This window comes from Molothrus ater, chromosome 1 (assembly GCF_012460135.2).
Source record: "Molothrus ater isolate BHLD 08-10-18 breed brown headed cowbird chromosome 1, BPBGC_Mater_1.1, whole genome shotgun sequence".
NCBI lineage: Eukaryota > Metazoa > Chordata > Aves > Passeriformes > Icteridae > Molothrus > Molothrus ater.
Genome location: NC_050478.2, coordinates 9,264,478 through 9,277,163, shown reverse-complemented (window position 1 = coordinate 9,277,163; position 12,686 = coordinate 9,264,478). Strand labels below are relative to the sequence as shown.

The following is a 12,686-nucleotide window of genomic DNA, read 5'->3' as shown; positions in this document are numbered from 1 at the left end:
GCTATCTGTGATTACAGTGTAGTTCCACAGTAATTGACTGCTACAGGGACTGGCCTTTACTGTGTCAGTTTGGTGACACAGATCACAATGTGGGCATTTGAAGTGATGAAAAATATGATTTTCAGACACAAATATACTGAATGCACTCACTACACACCTGTGATGTGGAGGAAGAAGAAACAGTTCTTTAAATAAAGCGAGCACCTTTCAGAACACAGGCATGCAATTAATATCTGTAATGTACTATGGAAGAAGGTTCTGGGCTGAAGGACAGCTGTACATAGTGATAAAAAGAGAAAGATGACAGTTCTCTGGACAAGGAGGACTTTTCTTCTTCCAACAAAATAACAAGAGTGCCTGACAGGGACTCCAGATGGTAACTATCACTATACCATATAAGTACTCCACAGGCACACAAGGTATTGTTCAGGTATGACCCCAAAATTGGGGAACTGCTCTTCAGAAAGAGAAGATTCCACACCATGTTTTAAATTTAAACAAAATGTAAGCTACTGGAGTCATTTCAGCCAGGTTAGCTATATACAGCAGAGGTTACATGAGCACTACAACGTGCTGAATAAGGTTCAACAAATTGCATAAACAAATTAACAGATGAGTTAATTAAACCTCCTTCCCTGTAAGGCAGCTTTAGTGCCTTTACTTACACTTTCAGGTCTACAACTAATTCTCATTTATTATTTCAACTAAAATCTTTCTTAAGAAAAATAATCAGTCCCTGCTGCTACTTTCCATTAATCCTTCACAACCCAGAACTGCAGCATTGTTTATGCTTTAAAATAAAGTCATATCCCTAGAAAGATGCACAGCTTTTGGGATAAGGCAGTAAATGACTGGACTTAAATTCAGTTATTTCCATAATCAGTCCCCAGGACCATAACCCTTTCTATTTCAGTAATTTTAAACACTTACTATTAAATAATACTTAGCACTTACAGAGTGCAACAGATCTTCAAAGCTGTACAGAACCATTAATAAAAATGATCGAAAAATAGCAAAACCATTAGGACTTCCTTCTACCTTATTATTTATATCCTAGAAATATTTCGTCACACTCACAAAGCTTTTGGGGGGAGCAGAGACTTTTCAACCCTAATGAAAAAGATTAAACTAAAAATGTAAGTTAAATTAAAATCAACATGTACTCATACTTTGAAGCATTTTTACAGTTAATATTTAGTAATCTCTAGATAAAATAATTTCTTAAAGATGTGCATAATAACCTGTTTAAAAGTGAGCAAATCCCAAAAGATATTGTTTCTAATGCCAATACAGCAAAATAAAATTATTTCTCCCAGGTGTGTGTCCCAATGCAATGTGTCCTGTTACCCTGAAGCTCTAAGCCACTGTTTCCAAGCCTCTGAGCAGTAGCAGATGTTTAGATGCATTTGTATCATCCTAATAATGGAAAATCTGGTGCATTATCTTCCCTATATTACTGTGAAAATTCATAGCTTGCCTTTGTTCTGTCTTTTAAAAGGAGTCCAAAATTCCACAGCTTGATGCCTGCAATGAGGCTTCTGCAAACTTTTAACAGCCGCCCTTGCAGCAGTGTGAATATCATTACATTTTTAAATTACTGTTATTGTTTTTTCAGAAAAAGCCTCTTGAAAATTGATTTTACTTCAGATTTCCCACTCAGTGTGAATTTGAAGGCAAGACTGTCACAGGGATCTGCCTGTCACAGGTGCTGCAGTTGGTGCAAATCCCTGAAATGGATGGCAGGGGCGTGGCAGCACAGACCTAACTCCTGAATACAGGACCAGGAAAATATAAGGATCCATTCCCAAAGACTTCACTGGATCATATCATCTGTAATGACCTTGAGTTAACTTTTAATTTAAAAATGGACAGTCATGCTAGTATTTTTATTCTAGGAACTTAGGATGTCTTTAATAACATTAATATTTATTACTAAAACAGAGTGCTTCAGAAATGCCAGCACGTGCAGAAAACTACCATTTCAGCAGCTTGATACTTTCTTTCTCATTTAATAGGAACAGTTATCTCTGTAACTTATGCCATAAATATGATATAAATTGCTATCAATGTCATTTGGGGGGTTTTGAGGGATGAGACAGGAAAGCACTGTGGATACCTGTGGATGCACTGGATAACTGATAGTTATCATTCATTACTGAAGTTCCAGTAAAGGCTTAATAGATTTTTCTTGTCTCCAATTTAAACATAATTTAGGAAGAACTTGAAGATAAAAGGAAAACTTTTCCTCCTTAGTAAAGCTTAATCTTCTGACATACTGAAGCACTTAGTACTATATAACTAACCTCTGGATATGCTTCTAAGATAAATCTGTATTTTAATAGCAGTGAAACAAGTAATTCTTAAAGTTCAAACCAATTTAAGAATTTCAGTAAATATTCCAAACCTAATTGATTGAAATGGATGTAGGTGTTCCCAACTGTGAAAAAAGATCAGGATACCATTACCACACACTCTAACTGTTTATTTATTCCCTGTCTAGGAACCTGATTTAGAGGCAATAAAATGCAATCAGTACACAAACCAGAAGCAGGAATCATCTGCTAATGGAACTTTTAATTGAGGAGTGACCACTGACATGAGGTAATTCTTTCCATGCAGAACTCCTTGCAGAGACCTCTATGCACTTTATCACGGTAAACAATCACTAACATATGCATTAAAGAAAATTTAAATACATTATGACCCAATAAATATCACAATCCATCAATAAACACTTTTCCTCCCTAAAGATTTAGAGTTAAAATACCACATTTCAGTAGTCTTTTAGCACTAGACATATATTTACAGGGTTACTACTAACATAGCTATTTGTAATCAAAAGGTAATTGGTTTTGTTAAATGCACCAGTACACAAAGGAATTGTCAAGCTGAAGAACTGTATCAGAAAATAGATTCAAATTAGTTTACATCTGCATTCATAAATCATGAAATAACTTGCATAAGGTACCAATTCTGCTCTCTTAGGATTGTGTTTCTGCACTTTAAGTTTATCATTAAAGAACCACGTTCTTTCCATGATAAATTCCTGTTTTGATTTCATATGAGATTATTCAGGATTTTCTGAGACAAATGATCATCAGTTAACTTGCTCTTAAGCAAAATGCTGAATCTACAAAATCATGTGAGAGGTAATGGAAATTAATAAAACCAAGAGTTTAATCAATTACCTCCTGTTTGCATCAGTATCACCAATCCCATACCTACCATTCCAGGTACTAGTAGTACCAACTGGGGCTGCAGCACAAACTAATTAAGGGTGTACTAATTTAAATCAAGCCAAAGGGGGTCTAATTAGGTAAACAATAAGAAAAGGGAAAGAGAAGCCTAAAAATCAGAAGGAAAAAACCACCACCCTCCAAGAGTCAGAGTGGCAGTGCAATGCTTGACACCAAACAATCCAGTATATGAAAGCCAGTTCTCATTGTAGTTTTCTTGTTCTGTTTCATTCCCACAAGCTTTTGGTGCATGAATGGCACTCAAATATGTTATTAGAAGCATCTCCTTGAATGTTTTAACTCCATACATGCAGCTTATTTATAATTTAAGAGTTTAGGATCTGATGCAGATCTTGCTGTGGAAAGACTCCCCTGAATCAATCCTTCTTAGATAAGGCCCGAGAATGATTAAGAACTACTTTAGTTTTTCTGCAGAATGGATTCTACAGACACTGCTCATCTCAGAACTGCACCTTCCACAGAGGCACAATATTCAAATTTACAAACAGTAACCATAAGGCATACTCTCTAATACAAAGAAGAATAATCTAATCTAAAATTAGGTCCCATTCATTTACTTGTAGTGTAACAAAATCTGTATTTGATCTACTATTACTCTTCTAAAGCTTCATTTTACTCAAGGACTTAGTTTGTAACTATTTTTTTCAATTATATATATTTAATAACATTTAGATGTGTGCAAAGAACAGTCTGTTAGATCTTAAATCAGTAAACAACAAAAACTCATAGGAAAATAAACAACTTTGGCTTTCATCAATATAATATCCACAAGTCCATGCAAATTACTGACCTCCCATACACCATTAAATATTAATGATCAAAGAACAAAACCTAGATTGCATCCACCATCAAAATAATGCTAAAATTTAAAATGAACATGTTAGTTTTTCTTCAATCCTTGCTGCTTCCTCTATGAAACATCTTTACTCAGTTCCACAAAAGAAGGACTTAGTTCAAAAACAACTCAAAAAACATTTTGTTCTCCATATTGCTTTCCCAATCATTTAAAGCAGAAGTTGGGTCTTGGCAAAACAAATCTAAATCTTTTCAGAACACCTTAGTGTCTTCCAAGGACTGCAGGTTCTATTGTTTAGAAAAGGGGGCTTAATATTATATTGCAAAAATAGATGTTCTTCAGCAACATGAATGTGTGACTCACAAGTACAATTTAATATTCTGGAAGAAGAGGGGAGGTAGAATTCAGTAAATTCAAAACACTGAGTGTATAATACAAAAATCTCTACTGTCAGAGTCACTCTGCTTAACATGCAAAGACAGTCACTGTAAAACAAAATAAATGCAAGAACTAGCAGGTTTATGTCAAAAGGGAAGAAGAGGAAACTATAAAAATTATCATACTAATCTATCTATGGATTTCCTGCCATATTCTTAAACTAATGCTGATACTTCACAAAATTTAAGTAAATTATCCTAAGAATTAGCAGCTTGATGTCAAAGAATTCCAAATGCAAATAATGTCCTTTTCCAAAACATCTGTCACAGTAACATCACTGAATAAATGGAAATGTACACTGGAAATGGAGAAGTATGTTGTATACTAGACTGAGTTTAGGTCAGAACATGAAGTTCAGATTTCAATTCTGTCACTGTTCTTCTACCTGGACACTGTTTCTGCTTGAATGGTTAACCAGTGTTTGCCTCTTCTCAGGTTTGCAGCAGATCACTCAAGAATCAGCATGGAGAAAACCCTCATTTAATATTCTCAGGTACTGCTTCCAAATTTCCTTGGAAATTTCCATTTGTTGCTTCTTGGCAGCCTGTCAAAAAAGCACCTTTTGTGTTCTCCTGTGCCAATTCCACTACACCCCAAACCTGCAGCAGCAGAGTTTGCACATGGGGAGATTTTTAGTGCAGCCAGAGCAACAACTACTGCATCTGGAAAGAAAGTGGAACCAAACCAGGAGCCTGCCCACAGCCCAAAAGAGAGCAAAAGGATCACATCCATCCTTCTGGGACATCACTTGGGACAAGAAGACTTTCCTTTGCAAAGAGGACAACAAAGAGGATTTGGGGATAGAACTCCTCTGCCTGAACACTCCTGAGAGCCCAGGGCACCCTTGGCTCTCAAGCCAAGCCTGGGGCTCAGTCCCAGCTGTGCTTCCAGTGGGCAACACTGAGGGGTTCAAGTCTCCAACCCCTCTGGCTGTAGGAGACTCTCACTGCGCACAGCAAACTGAGCTTTAACTTTTAAGGAAGAGAAAGGAAAATGCTTAAAAGGCACCAGTGTTAAAGTAATATTTACATTTCAGAGTAAAGTCACTGAGAGTTGAGAAATGTAAACTTTGGAAGTGTTTGAGTAGCTGCTGTTTAAGCAAACTCATTTCTGTTTTTTTTAAAAGGATGATTTCAGACAACATATGCAATTACATGATCACAAAGTATTATTTCCACAAGACCTTTTGCTCATCCAGTGACTACAAAAGTTGCATGAACAAGCTATGCATTTTGTACACAGATTTTAATTTCTTCATTAACTAGAAAGATACACAAAAGTCAGTGATTTATTCAGGATTAAAATTATTTCTATTTTCAGATATACCATTTCTCAAGATATGCTTTATATTTTAAGATGTTTCTTCTTCTGAATTGACCAATTAACAAAGAAGATGCCAAGCTGTTAGAAACTTCCTGATGAGAAGAAAAACTGATTTAGGTGTAACTTCATGGTGCTGAAAGTTAAATGCATTTGGATATTAGTATGAAGTGGTTACCAAGAGACCAAGAATTTCTATAAATTATTATATTTTAATGTATTTGTTTTCTGATAACATTGAAGCCTCTTACGTGAGAGTTTTTGGTGGCAGCACTCTTTGCACACTGATTTCCACAAATAAGAAATTGCTGTGGATGCCTCATTGCTTCCGTTGCATTATATCTACTTTGTTTGCAAAGGGGCTTTTAATAATTCCCTATTGCTCACAAATAGCCCTGTGCAAAGCACAAAATGGACACATTTTTGAAAATGGATGAGTGGGTATTCAATAACCTAACCCAGATCACAATACCAGCAGGTTTGGAATATTATGGTCGTGCCTTATCTTTCTGTTTAATTCATCAAGTCTCTAAATAAACCACTAAAAAGGTGTCTGTGCACCTGGGCAAGGGTAATTATTAAGTAGCACTGTCAATTCTTACCTTATCTACACATACTGCAAATACAAAACCAATTTATGCTTTCAAAGTGTTAAATAATAGATTTTCTGATTTAAAAAAAAACAAAAAACTCTACTTGTAGCACTCTGTGAGATAAAACACATTTTGCAACTTCTGTCTCTGTGCTAATATCTGAAATTCAGTTACAGAAGGCAATGTGTTGTTTTGACAGAGGAAACCAAAGACTCAAAATTACAATCTTTTTTTTAAATAATGTTTCAAACTTTCCCGGGAAGTTGAGCCCTTCCTAGATATACACAAAACATTTTTGTGGTGAAGTAACCCCCTTAACAATACCACAAGCATTTGCTTTCCCACTCCAAAAATCTATACATGCAGAAAGAAAATTAAGCTTGGATATGTAGTATCAGACATAATTACCAACTGTTGTATTAGTACTGAATCCATCTCCCAACAGGAGTGGGAACATCGGTCAAAGATTATTTATCGAAATGGCCAATTTGTTATTTCATTCTGTAGGAGATTTGGATATGGCAGTAGCTGGGATGCATTAGCAGGGTATTTGCTTACAAAGAGGCAGTTTGATCTAACTCACTTGACTGGCAACTCCCAAACACAGCACTGGTTCAACAATTCACTCTTTGCCAACAACATCCCTTGAAACCTCTTCCAGCTATACTACAAAGACATCAAACCTCATTGCAAGGCAGTAGCAAGATTTTAGCCTCCAAAATACTGCAACCACTTAAATGGGACTTTTACATCTTAAATACCTTCAGTATTAGATAGCTAAGTAGCAGTTAATACTTTTTTTTTTCTGAAATGGAATTTGTATTCCAAATTTTGTTTCACAATTATTAGCTTTATAAAAATTATTTCGAGTGCTTAGAATGAAATAGCCTCAGTATTAAACCTGACCATAAAAGAAAATTGAATGTAATTAATGTTTGTAATGGTTTCTGTCTTTGTTCCTCTCCCTCCATTTTTCATCTAGCTCAACAAGCATCTATTAGCCTTTGAACATTCATATCACTGAATTATCAAGCACTAAAACTTGAGAAATATGCAAAATGTACAAAACCCCAAACAGAATATGTGAAAAGTAATTTGCATATGCCTTTTAAGTATTTTAAATGCTGATGGCAAATTTTAAATGGTATACCTCATACAACTAGTAACTGTTTAAAACATTCATTTCATATATTCCAAATGATGGAAATGTAAACTGCAGTCATAGTCCTAAAAGCTCCAGGTTGAAAAATCACTATATGCAGAGTAGATCTGGTGAATTCAATCAACTTAATCTTAAGCATGAGGATACACACAGAAGCACACACATGCAAACTTCTCCATCCTGAAGCAGGCCTAGATAGACTTTATTAATTATTGTTACCTAACTCAACTGGCAGTCAGGATAACACAAATTTCCTGTACTTCCCAAGTATATAATTGATTAAAATCAACCAGAAATTTAGTAGTAATGTTCATACCCAATATGTCAGAGTTACTGTCTCTCAAATCTGGGAAAACCTTTGGTTTTTCCCATCCACTCCTAATCAGGAAGAAACACTACTGAATCATTTCAGTACTGCTATAGCTTTGTATTCCAGACCACTGGTTTTACCTTTCCAAGCATTCTCCCAAGGAAGTAGTAATGTCGGGCGTATGAGTCTCCAACCAGCATCTGTGCAGCAGGGTTAGGGTAAAGCAGCCCCTCATTGGTGGTCTTAAAAAAACCCTGGTTAGGGTTAAATCCTGATTTGAGGAGTTCGTTCAGAAATTCTCTGAAAATTCCACCACCATCAATGCCAGCTTCATCAAGACCGTGTGCATTAAGCAAGTGGACACGAATGCGCTTTTTTAGGTCAGGTTCTGCAGGGAAAGGAGAGACAAGCTCAAATGCAATTGTCTGCTTCAGTTTTGTATGGATAAAAACACATACACAAACTATATATGTTAGCATAAAATTTGACCTAGTAAACTGTAGCAAAACTACTATTAGTGGCTTGAATTTTAGAATATTCAGTTGGTGAAACACTCACTTTGTAGAAAAGATATCATCTTAAGAGTCATCGAAAAAAAGAAGAGGATAATACCATAGGTAGGGGAAGAAAAAAATCCTACAAAATATTAAAAGACACCAAGGAAAACTTGAAAATTGTATTTATATAAAATATTTTGAGTGCATAATCACAGAGATTCACATAAACATGTGATTTAATTCAATGTAGTAAAATTTACAGTACTACATCCCATCATTAAAAAGAGACCTGCATTATTATCAGACACATTGTACCAAGCAAATCCTGTTCAGTCCATATGTATTTACTGGCCAAGACTACCAAAGCAGATAATATCTAATGAATTACATAGAAAAATATACAAATTACAATTATTTGGACAAGCAAAAGGGAAGAAAAGCACCATAATAAGAGGGTGTAAAGAGATGATTTAGACTGCAATAATCAGAAAGAACAGGGGTGAGAATTACTTCTGTAAAAACAAGGAAATGTTTTAAGAACTTTCAAATTTCAGAGCTGATACACCTACAGCATACCAGTCCAATAAGCAAATATGGAACTACATAATAAGAACAATAAAGTCTTGTAACAAGCTGATAACTGCAAACCTACCATTCTCAGGAGAAAGTTTATCATAAGCATCTTCATAAATATAATTTCTTCTGATAGTGACATTAATTCCATCCAAAAATGGCCCATCTCCTTGAACTTCTTGTTTATCAGCATAGATCAATCTTTGAAAAATCTGTTTAAATGAGTGAAAAGAGCAATCATGTCTTTGTGCAGATCTAAATATTCAATGAGAGATGGTTATTCACTACTCTTACTGTCCTTTGAGCTGCCTCTGGCACTCACTTTCAAGTTATTTGTCTTCTCTCTCATTGAGTGGCAGAAACTTTATACAGAGCCATGACCCATGGAAGGGGAGGAGGGGGACAGAAATGCAAAGAACTTTTCTGTGCTAAGGTAACATCCTCAGTTCTTTCTACATAAAGAAGCACATCTATAAACATTGTGCCAATGCTTCCAGTTTCCTCTCCCTAACTTAATAGAGTTCTGAAATGCAAAGTATTCAAAGAGAAATGAAAAAAGTCCCATGAGATTTTCACACACACACAGGTTATTCTCAATGCTGGTAAGTAAATTTTTGTTGCTGTTTGCAATGGTCAGGAACACTCAGTAGTAAGAAAATAGGTACCAGTTCCCCTTGTATAAGCAGTGAACAAATAATTCAGATTAAAATCATGGATATTTCCACATATTAAAAAAACAACCAGAGCATCATAAAAATTCAAAACAATTATGCCAGGTGAAGCACAAATTGAATTTCACACTGTCCATTTTCAAGTCTTCACAACAGGAACATGTTCCCCTGAACAGTAACTGTAGCTCACTGTGTTTCTATGCCAAAATGTAGCATGGGAGGGGGTTGCCTAATGTATAATAATATTCCCTCTATCCATGGAGTGTAGATTTACTATATTCTCTCTTGCCATCCTTCCTATTCAATAAATACTATAGCATATTTTCCATATGTCAGACCATTTTTTAATTAAGAACATTAAGTAAGAGTCTGCAGGGATTTTTAAAAACAACAAATTTACCATGAAAGAGAAAATCTGACCACAGCAAACAAAAGTAGAATAAGGTCTCAAATCTACTGTTTTTATGTGCAACTGTTGCTAGTGGAGAAGATGTTTTCCAGACAGGAAGATTACAGTATAGACAAAGCAGGAATCTTTCCTAAGGTACACAGCAGGAAAACAAGAGAAAACAGTCCTAAGCTGCAGAAAGAGAAACAAGGGATGGACATAAAGAAAAAAGTTCATAATGGGAGTGATTGGGTATTGAAAAAGGTCACAGGAGAGTTTGTGAAATCTCCATTTCTGGAGATAGTCAAAACCCATCTGGACAAGTCCTTGTGCATGCTGACCCAAGTCTGAAGATATTCTTGTGTGAGGAAGAATGTGGACTACAGTACCTCCAGAGGTCCCTTACAGCCTAAATTTTTCTACAGTTTTATAACATCCAGACATGTAGTCACAGGCCCCTTTTTTATGTACAGAGCATGAGAATATGCTCACCACCACTCTCCTTCCTGAAGCAGCCCTACATACAGTTTATTAATTATTTTAACCCATCTCTAGATGGAAAAATTCACCTGGTATTACATTTCATAGAAAAACTCATTTTGGTACTGACTCTGACTCCCTAGACAACCCAATGTTCATGGATATGTTAGTCCTGAAAATGAGAACTCTAATGCACAACTGCAGAATTTGCAATGACTTCAGACAAACAGAGAAAAACAAGCAATGCTGACTGAAGTACACACCATGGAAATAGCATCACCAAAGGCAAGCTGACCAAAGTATGGCCTAAGGAGGTGAGAACCAAGGCACTGCTACAAACTGGATTCATTACCTCCCACAGACTGAAAGGTGCACCCCAGGGTGCTTTAGGGCTGAATGGGAAAACTCTCCCTAAGGCCAGAAAGCTCTAGAGCCTACCATGGAACTGAACTCTGCAATTGCTTGTTAGACTATCTGTTATCAGGTGAGTCAAGGTAAAAATGGCATGAGGAAATCAGAAAATGAAAGGGCATATGGAATAATCTCCACACACAAGCAGCATTGAGCTTACCATATTAGATTACAGAGCAATAGACAGCAACTGACCAAAAGGAAAAAAAAACCTTATTATAGTCGTGGCATTTTCTTCCCTTATTGCAATGTGCTCTGTAGAGGCAGTGGGAGACTCCAAGGAATGCTGACTCCCACTAGCATACAAAAGGACTGTACACTCTTGTTCCAAAACACAGTGTAACAGGATCTCCTCTTTGAACTATAGAAGGTCAGTTGTAGCTTTATCCTTATCTCCAAGCTCTCATGCCACTGTTACTTCAGTTTTTGTGATGAAAGCACACAAGGGTCTATGAATTGCAATTGCACCAAAAAAGGCTTTATGAATTTCAAAAACATAACATGCATGCATCTCAATGCAGCTTTAAGAATTCCAGAGGCTGCAAGGCAGTGACTAAGTCATGATATAGAGATCCCTGCTTGAGATCAGTTCCTATCATTTTCCTGTAATCCTGGTGTGCCATTGCCATACAGTCATAAGATGCTTTGTTGAAACAACTGTTTCACAAAAGCCTGAGAAAAACCCACACATTTTCTACCAAAGCTGTCTCTGTCTGTTTTGACAAATAAAGACTTTCTACTTTCCCTATGGAATTACTCTTCATTCCCTTGATGGTGTCTTGAAACATAACATTTCCAAGACAATTTAGGGAGCAGTTTTGGAATAATTGATATTGTTAAAAAGTAAAGCAGTTTTTAAAAAATGTGCTTAACAAAAAAAAAAAAACAACTTTAAGAATATTAATGATGCAAACTGAAATAGGTAATGGAACTGAAAATTACATCTATAAAATCTCAAAAACATTCACAAGCAAACTCAATCAATCAAGTAAAAGACTCTTGGAAGTTTTAAGCTATACACTCTACTAAAGTTCAGCTACACAGCTATGAATGCAGGAACTTAATCTGTAGGTGTTTCTTTCCCAAAGTGCAGATCCATGATCTCATTTGGAGCAAACCCACCCAGTGCCCCCGAGTCTCCAGCTGTGAGCCTGCCCTCTGGTACAACACACAACGGCGGGTGCTGTGCCACCACAAGAGGGTGCAATCAGGTAGAGCCATCTCTGAGCCGGGACTGCAAACTGCTCTCATCTGTCTCAGAATAAATGTTCCTAACTTGAATGCAAATATTATTAAGGGCAACACAAGCAGGAAAGTAAGAGAGAAGCCAGTAACTTTAAATGTTCAGCTGCTGCATGAGTACTGCAGAAATACAGTGCAGAGTGCCATATCCTTCTGTAGGGAATCCATCCAGTTTCCACTTCACTAAGTGCTCTTTTTACACTTACTCAAAACAAAAAACACCAATTGCATATTAAATTAGAAATTAGGTACCTTTACTCTTTCTTCAAAAGGAACTACAAAAGGTAGCTCTGTCAGAATTGCAAGTTGTCGTTCTTCAGATACAGAAAGAGGTGCTGGTTCCAAACCCACTTAAAACAGAAATAATAATTTTAAAAATTTTGGAAAGAACATTTTTTTAAACAATTTATTTTGTATCAGGTGATTCAATCTACCTTGTATAAAAACACATACATTAAAATAGTTTATTTACTACATACTCACTCAAAGCCTTACCTTTCCTTAAACATTAGTTGCTACAGGCAAACTGAAATGTAAGTAGTGAAAAC

The 12,686-nt window shown here is 36.1% G+C and overlaps 1 protein-coding gene across 1 annotated transcript in view; it reads right to left on the bottom strand.

Moving 5' to 3' along the window:
* Positions 1-12,686, bottom strand: part of UBE3C (ubiquitin protein ligase E3C) — a 73,687-nt gene that overhangs the window by 21,079 nt on the left and 39,922 nt on the right. Inside the window, exons 16-18 of the mRNA XM_036400527.2 lie at positions 12,391-12,488; positions 9,026-9,158; positions 8,017-8,264 (exon numbers count right to left, since the gene is read on the bottom strand). Of these exons, the coding sequence (XP_036256420.1) occupies positions 8,017-8,264; positions 9,026-9,158; positions 12,391-12,488 (479 nt within the window). The remainder of the gene's footprint in view (positions 1-8,016; positions 8,265-9,025; positions 9,159-12,390; positions 12,489-12,686) is intronic.